Source organism: Microtus pennsylvanicus, chromosome 14, assembly GCF_037038515.1.
Source record: "Microtus pennsylvanicus isolate mMicPen1 chromosome 14, mMicPen1.hap1, whole genome shotgun sequence".
In the NCBI taxonomy this organism is placed as follows: domain Eukaryota; kingdom Metazoa; phylum Chordata; class Mammalia; order Rodentia; family Cricetidae; genus Microtus; species Microtus pennsylvanicus.
Genome location: NC_134592.1, coordinates 70,027,180 through 70,039,265, shown reverse-complemented (window position 1 = coordinate 70,039,265; position 12,086 = coordinate 70,027,180). Strand labels below are relative to the sequence as shown.

The 12,086-nt window shown below is 40.2% G+C and overlaps 1 protein-coding gene across 1 annotated transcript in view; it reads left to right on the top strand.

The window, feature by feature from the left end:
* Positions 1–1,067: 1,067 nt before the first annotated feature.
* Positions 1,068–12,086, top strand: part of Meox2 (mesenchyme homeobox 2) — a 52,581-nt gene continuing 41,562 nt past the window's right edge. Inside the window, exon 1 of the mRNA XM_075947503.1 lies at positions 1,068–1,876. Coding sequence (XP_075803618.1) covers positions 1,363–1,876 — 514 coding nt within the window. The 5' untranslated portion in view covers positions 1,068–1,362. The remainder of the gene's footprint in view (positions 1,877–12,086) is intronic.

Genomic DNA, 12,086 nt, shown 5'->3' with positions numbered 1-12,086 from the left:
TCACCCATGGCAAGCTGTGTAGTTCATTTCCAGGAGAAGGCTGTGAGCTGGGGGAACTGAACCGTCCCAGCAGAGTAAATTGGGGAATATTAAGAGTGTTATCAGCTTCAACAGGAAAGCGATGAGGGAGAGGGTGCATTTCTGGAAAGGAACCAGGGGTCTGCGAGGTGGCTTCTGAAGGGTTACTAGGAGGGGTGAGGCTGGGAGTTACACGTTTTATTTGACATTGCTTCAGATTATTCCTGACCCAGGAAAACTTTTTGGCGAGAGACCAGTGAGGAGATGGAGCGAGCAGGACCAGAAACGAGAGGTGGGAACAGGTCGAAAAAGGGAGGAAAGGGACACCCGTGGGAGCGGCATAGGGTGATGCCAGGGCGTCAGTATCTGCATCCATCTCTGCTTCAGGCTTCCCATCCACGCGTTTACGGGGTATTGCTCTTTTCCGCACTGAGAACAGCTCTGTGCTATCACTGTGCACAGCACAGAAACCTCCAACCTGGCTTCAGTTTTTTAACAGCCCATCCCCAGACATTTACAAGGGAAAACCGTGATGCACTCCTGGGCGCGAAAACTCCAAGTGTTGGAGTTTGAAAATCTAGACTACTTGAGCTCTTTCTCTTCTTTTTAAACTCTTATAAGTTCTCTGTGGTTTGCAAGGTCAGCGAGCAGTAGTCCTGGAGCGCCTGCAGGTGACTCCCAGCCCTACCCCCTCAAGCGCTGACAAAGCCAGTTCTAAGCACAATGAATCGCTCAGGGACTCAGAAACACTGAAAGCTGGCTTAGGGAGACCTAGAGTGGCTACGTGCCTGGCCACTGGGAGCCTAGGGAACAGATTGCCAGGGCCTGTAGACTGAGGCTCTGGGCGCTCCATAGGCTGTCGTGGAAGCTACCAGCATAGGGAGGGCGCGGAGCAGCCGCTCCGGTCTTGCCAGCGTTTGGGAACTGGAAATGAGAGAGCCTGGTGGCGCTGACTGAGCGGGAGTTTTGGAGGGAGTTTGCATGTGGTCAGCTCTGGGCTCCTAAGCCAGCCCCCAGCTCACATTACACTCTATTTATAGCCTCTCAGAGCCATTTCCCCCTGAACGCAGCTCTCTGGGACCACCTTCTTTTGGCTTCCACCTCTCCCACACTTGACATCTGAGCAGCTGCGAGGGAAGCTCCTCCAGGTCCCAGTGTTTATATGTGCAGGAGACTGGCCGCTAAGGCTCAGGACTGGGATTAGCGGGCTCTGCTCAAACGCGCGGCTTTTAGGGATTGTGTGTTGGGGAGAAAGTTCTAGGATTTCCAGTGAAAAGTGACAGAGCTTGGTGGCCTTTGGGACCATCGTGAAGTCTTCTGCCTGGAAGTCCAGACTTGCATGCCATGGAACACCCCCTCTTTGGCTGCTTGCGCAGCCCCCACGCCACAGCGCAAGGCTTGCACCCCTTCTCGCAGTCTTCTCTGGCCCTCCATGGAAGATCTGACCACATGTCCTATCCCGAACTCTCCACTTCTTCCTCGTCTTGCATAATCGCGGGATACCCCAACGAGGAGAGCATGTTTGCCAGCCAGCATCACAGGGGGCACCACCACCACCACCATCACCACCATCACCACCACCAGCAGCAGCAACACCAGGCTCTGCAGAGCAATTGGCACCTCCCGCAGATGTCCTCCCCGCCGAGCGCGGCCAGGCACAGCCTGTGCCTGCAGCCCGACTCCGGAGGGCCTCCGGAACTGGGGAGCAGCCCTCCGGTCCTGTGTTCCAACTCATCCAGCCTGAGTTCCAGCACTCCGACTGGGGCCGCGTGCGCACCAGGGGACTATGGCCGCCAAGCGCTGTCACCCGCGGATGTGGAAAAGCGAAGTGGCAGCAAGAGGAAAAGCGACAGCTCAGGTGAGTGCGGGCAAAGGACCCCCAGGGAGAGTGTTCCCTGGGTTGGGAGGGGGCAGGGAGGTGCGGGAAGGCAATGGCAGACAACTAAGGAACCCCTAGCGTTCCAGGCTCAGTGGCCCAATCTGTTCTTGCAGCCCTGGCCCTGTAATTTGGGAGCACGTGTTTCGCTGAGGTTAATGTATCTACATCCAGCCGTTCAAAGCCCTCCAAGATCGCAAACTAGTTTTCCAGAGGTGGCGAAAAAAGAGCGAGTGACAGTTTGCAAAATCAGTTAAGGAGCATGGAGGTCGATGCTCGCTAGGGAGGGGTGTGAGCCTTGGGATGCTGCATCCAAGGGCGAGCGTGCGTGTGTGCGTGCGTGCGCTTCGTGTGGCTTTTCCCTACAAACTCCCAACTCCGACAGCAATATTTTTCCCATCCTTAACTGGATTTCCAGATTATTGCGCAATATCGGGAGCTTTTACTGGGATTTGACAAAATACTCAGGGACGTGGGGGGGGGGGGCTTGACTTTGTTTTAACGTTTTGCTCTGGGAGTTCCTTAAATAGCATCCTGCTTGAAACAACAATAATTGAAAAAAGCATTCTGTATTTCTGGCGGAAAGGGCATTATGTAGGAAACTAGAAGTATTTAAGGAATACATCCGAAAACTGTGGATCAATAAATAAGAATCTGAAGAAAGATCATTCTTAATAGATTAGAATCACGTGTTGCTAACCTAGGGAAAAAACAAACAAACAACACGAAACCCCTTGGACTTCTAAAGTGGAAACTAAACGCCTTGCTTAGCTGCTTAGAGTCTGGAGATGCACTGGAGAGCAGACAGCAGTTCTGACTACCTTGGAAGATGCCTTAGGGCAAGCTGGGGTGGGGGAACTGAGCAGCTGCACTAAGGGTCTCCCAGTGGGTCCAAGGGCCTGAAAGCTCAGTGCCTTGCGCCAGTCCAGAGAAACTGAAAGTTTCCAGGCCACACATCAAAGCCCCAAGCTATATTTCTCAGGATTAGGATGGTTCTCTTATTCTCCTTCTCCTCCGTTTGTTTAACCGAGTCTTTCTCTGTAGTTCCACCGCAACCTGTTGCACAATGTTGGAAGATATCGCTTAACTAATAAAATGTTTGCATATATTAATTTTTTATATTAGTGGGAGTTGGAAACTGTAATTCTAGGCATTGGAAAGAATGGAAAAAATAGTGCTTTAAGCAATTTTGGCCAGGTGTATGACAGTAACTGCTGTGTATTTTATAGCATGTTAAAAGATGACAGAAAGTTTTCTTGGCCTCACTCTGGGGTGACCCTTCTTTCCCTGCCTTGTAGTTGAAGCTTGATTTTCCAGGGCGAATTTTTAATGCTCCACAATGATTAGCTATGTCCAAGAAAGTGTTTAGTGGTTATCACTGACTACTATATGAAATTCTAAGCTGTTGCAAAGACTTCTATGAAGGCGTTAGAGTGCACTGGGGTTCCCCAGGCTGGGCATTTATGGGCAGAAATGCTTGGACGGCCTCCGCAGGTTGGTAGCTACTTCAGCAAGAGCCACAAAACCCTATTCAGTTTTCCTCCCGCAAGGGGAAACCGTGGCCTGCTTCTTAGCTTGACCAATACCCTAAAGATTATGTCTGCACACGAAGGAACTTTTGTTTAGGCACAAGGTATTTTCTGTTGGGGAAACGGGGAGAGTGGGACTAAAAAAATTACTTCCTTAAATTATTTTCATAAAAACTGACTTAAAATTGACTAATTTTTGTTCTTATCACCTCTGTCGGGGAATAAGCACACAGTAAGACAAAGCTTGTTTTCTTGTTGTGACTCTCAGTTTGGAAGATGGAAATAAGCAAACAGAATAAAAATTTGTGTCAAGTCCATGATGCAGTATAGATTACAAGAACGGGAAGCACGGTCGTTAGCAAGGATATTGTCACCGGTGTCGACTTAGAATGAGTGTTTTCATGGACAGACCATCATTGACAAACATCAGTTGTCCTGGTACACTTATTGAAAGTACAATTTCTGTGTTCAGCCTTGAAGTTAATATGGATTAGATCATAGGGAAACTTAACTCCAAGTCACCTATCTCCTATTTCAATTTATACAGCGAAAATTCAGTTCAAGATCGAGTCATTTCACACATTTGTACACAAAATGTGTAAACATTTTGACTTACCATGTGGTAAAGCAGCATATAAAACAGTTATAATACTTCTCTGTTATAAGTACATAAACCTTATTTGGCCCAGCTCATTTATTTCAACACACCTTCATAATTAATAAATGTCCAGTAAGTTATATTGCACAATCCGAGATTTGGGACTGCATTAGATAAATATTACATAGTGCAAAGTAGCAATAATTTATAAAGTCAGGCATTTAACAATCATTGCGTATTTACAGTTGAGAGTATATGCAGTGTTTTACTCTGGTAGTGTTGGAGCAATGTCTCCACATACCTGTTGCTAATGAATGTATGAGAACTAAATTAATTTCTAATAGAAATTTAAATACCAGAAAATAGTGTTAAACGATGAAATTGTGTATAAATCTTACATTTGTATCCATAGTAAAATAATGCAACAATGTCAATATATAACACTGTCCAGTATTTTTGTTCTGAAAACAAGTATAAATGCACACTTACATAAACCCCCAAAGCTTATCAATATAAAAGTAAATGTTTATAGACTTTAATTCTCCATTATTTAATTTAAAGCTTAGAATTAATCCAGTTTAATATAAAATTATAACATGGTCATTATACATCCTAAACCTTTTTGTAACTTTGAACCACCTTCCATTTCCAGTAACGTTAGTCAAGCCAACATCTGCCTGCCCTTCAAAGGAGCTCTTAAAGTTCGAAACTTTACAGTTGTGCTTAAAAGAATCAGTACAAAGCAGGTGATTTGGAGAAATGTCTATAAATACTGTGAACTTCTTGGCTCCAATTATACCAGGTGATACGGTAGTAAGCAGAAATTACTCAATTTAGTTAATCTAACCAGTATTTATGCAGTTAGTATATACCATTAATCTTAGCATACCCTTGGTTTAACAAAGATAAGCACACCTTTTATTTTCAGTCATAATTTTTATCAATATTCATTTCAAAGATGTAATGAGTAAATTGGGGAGGTAGATTTTAATAGGTTTTGAATCATATTAGATTTTTTTAAGAACACAAATTGCTATTATAACACAAAATGTTTAGTTACAAACTATATGAATCTCTGTGTGTGGCTATACAGAATGAAAAGAACAGTCTCTAATATCAAGATAACCTGAGAACAATGCTACTTCCCCCTAATTCTGCCATTGTAGTGTGATATTTCCTGGATATCCCAATAATCCTGTTTTCTGAAAAGAAAACAAACAACTCTGTTTTTCATTTCTGTGTTACCGGATCATAATTTTTTTGCATTTTCTTTAGGATAAAATACAATCTTTAGGATCTTGGATACCCAGGAGAATTTTAAACAGTTTATATATCTCCAAACTCTAATATATAAAATGGCATGGTGGAACTTTCTAGAGTGTTAATTTTAGATGATACCATCCTGAAATGGGGACCTGATTTTGAAAGGCAAATGCAGGCACAGTTGACCTAAGTGAGTGATCTTAGTTAGTAAGTCTCAGTATCAGATCAGGATCCTTCCAATTCGAGTGCTTTAAGACTGAAAGACTGAGCAGAGAGGAAGCATGAGAGTAGAGATGGGAACTGATTTCAGTTCCCTGCAGATCTGTTTATTTATTTATTTTTTGTTAATTTTCAAAGAGATTTGTCAGGAAGAGAAATGGTGGCAATTTCACCCCCAGTAAATCCTGATACTATACAAGTAAACATTCATGATTTTATAGGAAGTGCCAGTTAAAACCACTATGTTGATACCCTGTTGGCATATTACTAACAGCAAAAGGCAAAAATAATATCATCATATAAGTTTCCCTTCATCCTGGTCCTGAAGAGTGTAATTTATATTTATGATAAGGCATAATCACACTAATATATGAATTTCAAGTGAAAACTACATAGAAAATAGGCCAATATTTTGTCATGCCTGGGGAAATTTGGAAGACAAATCTGTATGTAATGGAAGATAACTTTGTTTGTTTGAGAGATGTCAGTCTATGAACGAACAGCTGAACGAACATAATTTTAGACTTTTATTTCAGATAAAAAGTAATTAGATTAACTAGAATCTAAATCTAATTAGATTTGGACTACATTCCCTCTCTAAATTTAAATATCCATTTTTAGAAAGTACAATTTGTGCATCGTTGTACAAGTTTCAAATATCTATGTTTGATTAATGACTGGGTGCGTACATCATTGTATTGGAAAATAAATTATGAATAAGAATGCTTGACATTTTCTGGGGGTAATATATGTAATTTATGTCTCACTTTCAAATTGTTTATAGTTTAAATTTTCAACTTCCTTCACATCCCCTGATTTGTCCTCATAGTTTCTATTATAATAAAATACTTTTTGAGGAAAAATTATAATGGGAAATGAAATGATCAGAATGATCGTTGATTATAATCATAATATCAAAAGTGTAAGTGCTTAGCTGGCCACTTAAATTGCATTTCTGTGGGTATTATGGTATCATAATACACGGTATTATGAACTGACTCGAGTCACTAAAACTATTTTTAAGAAAAGACAAACAAAGAGAGAGAGAGAGAAATAAACACAGACCACAATGGTAGTCCTCAAGTTTGAATTCAAAATAAGAAAGTTATTTTTTCTGTCACCTCTTTACGTGATGTCACATCTTGTTTGCATATTTCAGTTGTTAATATAGTTTTGAGTTAATAATACTCATGTTTAAAGTATATAGACAATGGAGCACTGAGGTTTTCACCGTTATTGTCATACAATTCTCATGGATGCTGCTTTGAGTAACTGTATTGAACTGAAGCCCTCAAGCAAGGGCATTGCAGCAACTGAAGCCCTCAAGCAAGGGCATTGCAGCACACAGTTTTCAGCAAAACCTGTCCTTACTAAACCCCAGTCCTCAGGGAGGCTCAGAGGCCATCATTGCGAGATATTTCACTCTATGCGGCAGAATGGTTCCATAGGTCCTAGGCTTTAGTGCATCTCCCAGGCATTACCTGTTTGAAGACAGAATAAATCTGGTGTCAAAAAAACCAAAACCAAACAAACAAAAAAGATCCTCCTGCTTTGCTTTTGTTCTAAAAGCATAAAGCATTTGTTTGCCCGTCTAGAAAATCGCACTGCTATTTAGTATGTAAATGCTTAAGAAGCATTCCCCGCCTCATTGCGTGTGTACTGTATGTAACATGATGTGTAGAGGGAGCCCATGTGTCATCGTGTGCACGTCGGGATCAGAGGACAACTTTGTCATCCCTTCTCTTTCGCGTTTATGTGCGATTAAGCTGAGGTCACCAGGCTTACACGACAAGCTTCATTGCTGGCTGGACTGTATTGGTGGCTGAACTTTACAAATCTTAAGACCCAATACATAACATATCTATTGATCCTATATTCAAAAATCATACATTGTTTTTATATTTGAGAATATTTTAATGCAAGACTTTCGGACAAATGCATTATTAAATTAACAGAAAATTATGTGGTATGCATATACATTTGTGTTTGATTAGATTAACTAATAGATTAATTATTAGTTTACTTGTATAGTCAATAATTAAAATCCTTGAGAGTATTATTTATAATTATTCCATTACTTGTAAATGCCCATGTATTATATGATTTTAATTTCTATGTAAGTATATCTCTAAATTTGTACTTCACTTTCTATAATCTGTACACTATATATTGGCTTTTTTGCAGAGTTTATAAAAATATTTTATAGATGTACTGTTTTGTTTTATCTACATGTGAGCTAGAATTACCAGGCAAAATTCTTGTTGTTAGTATACATTTTGACAAAAGATTTGTGTGAAGGAAAGAGCTCTAAAAAATTAACTTCTTTGTTTTATTTATTCTAGCCATATTATAAGATTAATAAATTATTTTAATAAATATATTGCTATATCACTTTAAAAAGTTAGTTATTCTAAGATATTTGTAAATGATGGAGACTTATTTAAATTTTTGGAATTTTTACATTAGCTGAAAAATGTAACATGTTTATTTGACCCATAGTTCTAAAACTGTTCATTTATTAAAGCTTTAATGAGAAAATGCTGCTTTCACACTTTTTCATGAAATCAGTTTGTTTTAATTATCTTTAAATACCATAGCATTAGGGTTTCTAGATTTTTAAGATGCTTTAAACTTGCCAATTAAACCTTGTGTAGGTTGCACTGATTAAAATTATGAGTATGAAATGTTTAATTTTGTGTGGTATTTAGATTGATAGGGTCTAGTTTTCATAGATGTTATTTTAGTAGAAAGCCCAGCTGTTAAGGAAGAGGGTTCTGGGTTAGGTAAAATGTTGCAGCCCCATTTAAAGCAATATCACAGTTTATACTGAGTCTTGTAGATCATTATGCATATTAATAGCAAGACAAAATTCAAAATGAAATTTCTCGATGATAGTAAGCATGAGTTATCATTTCTGCACTAAAGGCTGTAATATGTTAAATGTTTCAATGTTGAATAAAACATAGAAGCTTGCTGCATGCCCAGCTGTGTGGAGACTCCAGCAGGCTGGAACTGGTAATCAATGATAGTCAGGAGAATCCGACCTGCCAAGTCCCCTGCCGTGTTTGTTGTCTTTCGTTTCTCTCTTTCCCTAGCTTATTATTCTCTACCCACTTCAAGAGCTTTCCATAGCACTGCAAGGGGGAAGAAATCAGAGCTACCTTACATGATCGAGAGCTGGAAAATAATTAAGATGAAGTCACCTCACTGGTTTGGAGGAGACAGGCAAACAGGACTGTCCGACTTAAGCTGGCAGGTGTCAGTTGAGCTTTACAAGCCTAGATTTTAGTTTTTGAAAATATAGCCGTAAAGCTCAGCCAGAAATGACACCCAAACGCACTTACTGCTGCAATGTTGTAGTTGCTTGCAAATGCAGAGGTAAAACGTATGCAGAGTCTGCAGAACTGCTTCTTGCGCTGTCTGGACTGCACAGGGAACATTGGTGTGATAATTCTCAGCTGCTTGTAAAACAGCAAACAAAACAGAGGTGTATTCCTAATAAGTGGAAGCAAGGACAATGGGTGCGGTCTCTTATCAAATGAATGCAAAGAATACTCCACAAAGCATTCATTTTAGTAGCTATGCAATAAACCTCAGAAAAATTGATTTGTTCCATCCAAACCTCTAGGCACTAAGTGAGTAAACTTTGCTGTGATTTTTGTAAAACATCAGTGACTTGGCAAATGATCCTCATATTGCAAGACTCTTGGAAACGGCTTTCTGACAGAGTATATTGATATCAAGAGGTATCTTTCCCTATTTAATATTTTTCAAAAGTAAAGCAAGCTCTCAGTATGTTTACTGCCTTCAACAATTAAAATCTCCCCAACCATAAGCTGTGTTTACAAGAGAGGGTCTTTTTTCTCATTGGAAATGTAAACGGGTCTGGCTGTATTAAACGCGGCAGAGCGTAGATGTAAACGATTGAGACAGACTGAAATGCCAGGAGAGCCAGAGTTCAGGCGTCCACGCCTGGAGCCTGCTGCTGCCCACATTTCCAGAGTTACCGCGTTGTGAACACCCACATCCAAAGTTTAGAAAATTATAGATGCTTGTTCTTCTAGGACAGTTGGGTTTTAGGAAGTGGAGCTTTGTCCAACTCACTCTAGGAGACATCCATGCTTGGAGAAGTATAAAGAAGTGATAATGCTGTTTCCTGTGTTTGCAGACATAATCAGCAGTTAATAAATCACAAGTGACTTGTCCTAGTCCTTTCTCAGCACATCAGACAAGGAAGGGGGTGGCACTGGCACACTCCAGAGGCGGATCTGTTGATAATTTGCTGATGAGTGGTATGTAACATGGAAAGCAGGGAGGGAATAGGAAAGGAAGAATCACCAGGGTCTGGTTGAAATGAGGACCCAACAGGCTGCTCTAACCTCAGGTGACAAATCGGAAGCCTTCACTGAAGGACAATCTCAGCCTCAGGGTGGAGGCCTCCTCTAAAGGCTGAGATCTCATGTGGGTGCCCATCACCAAGTTTTACACCATGTCCTAGTCTTGCTGCTCATAGCTAGAAATACTGATATGTTCAAGCACAGGGGTCTTGCGGATAAAAAGCCTCCTGCAGCTCGGGCTACAAAGAAGAGCATGGAAAGGAGACTCAAGGTGCACACAGCTAAAGCAAACTCCTTTACTGGCGTACTAGATGACTGTGGGCAGAAATATAACCCCACTGTGCCCTAGTTCCCTGGAAATGAGCTGAATGAGCATGCACGAGGCAGCAATGTCTAGTTCTGTAAGTAGTACTTACTATTTTATCACCTAGGAAAAGGACAGTCACATTGTGGGTTTGCATCCTGTGCCCACAACCCGTTATGACACCTATTTTCATTTATTATAGACATCGGATTACTAAGCATTGCTAGTCCACGTGATGACTACAAACTGGAAACAGTCTGCTCAGTCTCTAGAATAACTTTAGTGGCATCTTCCTGAAATATAAGACAGATTTTGTCAGGCTATGCAAGAACTTTTCATTCTGCAACTTCAATTGCTTACCTCCAGTTCTTTATGGATATCTCCTGCTGCTTTTAGTAACCTGTTTCCAATAATGTTATAATACTGGAAAAAAACAAAGAATAAAGTTTTACACAAATGCACACACAGGCACACACTCACACGTGTACACACACACACACACACACACACACACACACAGCAATGAAATTTCTACTTTCAGTTAGCAGGGAGGAAGGATAGTACATTGTCACCCTGTCTTATTGGCTTACTGCAGGGCTGTAGCTCTTTTCTTTTTCTTTTTATTCCGTTTAAGTGCTAATGAATAGTGATCATGAAATAAAAGCACCACTGAAAACATATCTCACACCGAATTCAGATAAGTTTTGTTTGGTGACAATTTCTTTGTTTAAAAAATAGTTCATTTTTCATTTTTTTTCTTCTTGTGTATAGTTATGTTCCTGAGAAATATGGCTCAGGTAAAGACCACACAGGACAACCGAACTCCCTGAAATGTTAAGCTCTGAACACTTAATATTTAACCCTCTAAAAACAGATAAAGCTACGCACACTCTATCTAATTTATTTCATCTCTGAAACCCACATTTCAACGTGGAAAATTCAGAAACACTTCATAGAAAAATTTTTATGTTCCTATAGATGATGGTCTTCAGCACTTCGTTTTGAATAATAATAGCATTAAATCTGAATATTGTAAAATATACTATTAAAATCTCAATGAAGAATTAATTTCTTTCAAAGTTGTGAAATTCTCAACTGTGTAATTGCTGGAAAATGACTTTCTGAAATGAGTGCTTACTCCTTAGCAGAACATGGAAGTAGCGAGAAAAGTAACTAAATCCTCAATGATTTAGCAATAGCAAGAAAGCCGTGGTTGCATCAAACAATTCATCCACCCTGATTTCAGAGATGGATTGGATTCTCCGTTTGCTTGGTGCATTATAAACTCCAACTGTTAAACAGTTCACTGAGCTCTGGACTCAAGTCAGGACCCAGCTCCGAAAGGGCTTACCTTAGGTTGATAGGCTGTGCCCAGGAAACTTCAGTCACATTTGCCCTTTGCCCTAGTGATGGGTAGATGATTTGCAGAGCCCAGCTTCAGCCTCGAGCCCTTACAAGGAAAATCTCAAACTCAAACCTTAAGTACTTAGTCTCCCACTAAAAATATTTTTTAACATCAGTTAACAGAAGGTAATTTGGTTAAACACTCTCCTTAGGTGAGAATAGATTTTCTCTGAACTTCTCAATTATCTTGGTTACTTTTTATCCTCCTTTTATGGATATGGACACTGGTAAACTGTCTTAGCTTGATTTTGTAGCTATGTCTCTTTCCTCACAGTAAGAAAAGAATTGTAAGGGTTTTTGACACCTCACACAATGTAACTCAGCATGCTATATTTCAAACACATGTCATGTACAGGTGGGCCATTGCAGATAATAGATATTTACAGTCATTTGTGTAACCACTTCAGATTTGAAAAACTATTTCCTGTTGAAATTTTAAGTAATTTTTAAAATCGTATTTTACTAAACTGCAAAAAATGCTATATTGTTTGCTTTCTCTAGTCTATTGCCTTCCTTTTCTTTCTACCTATACTGATTT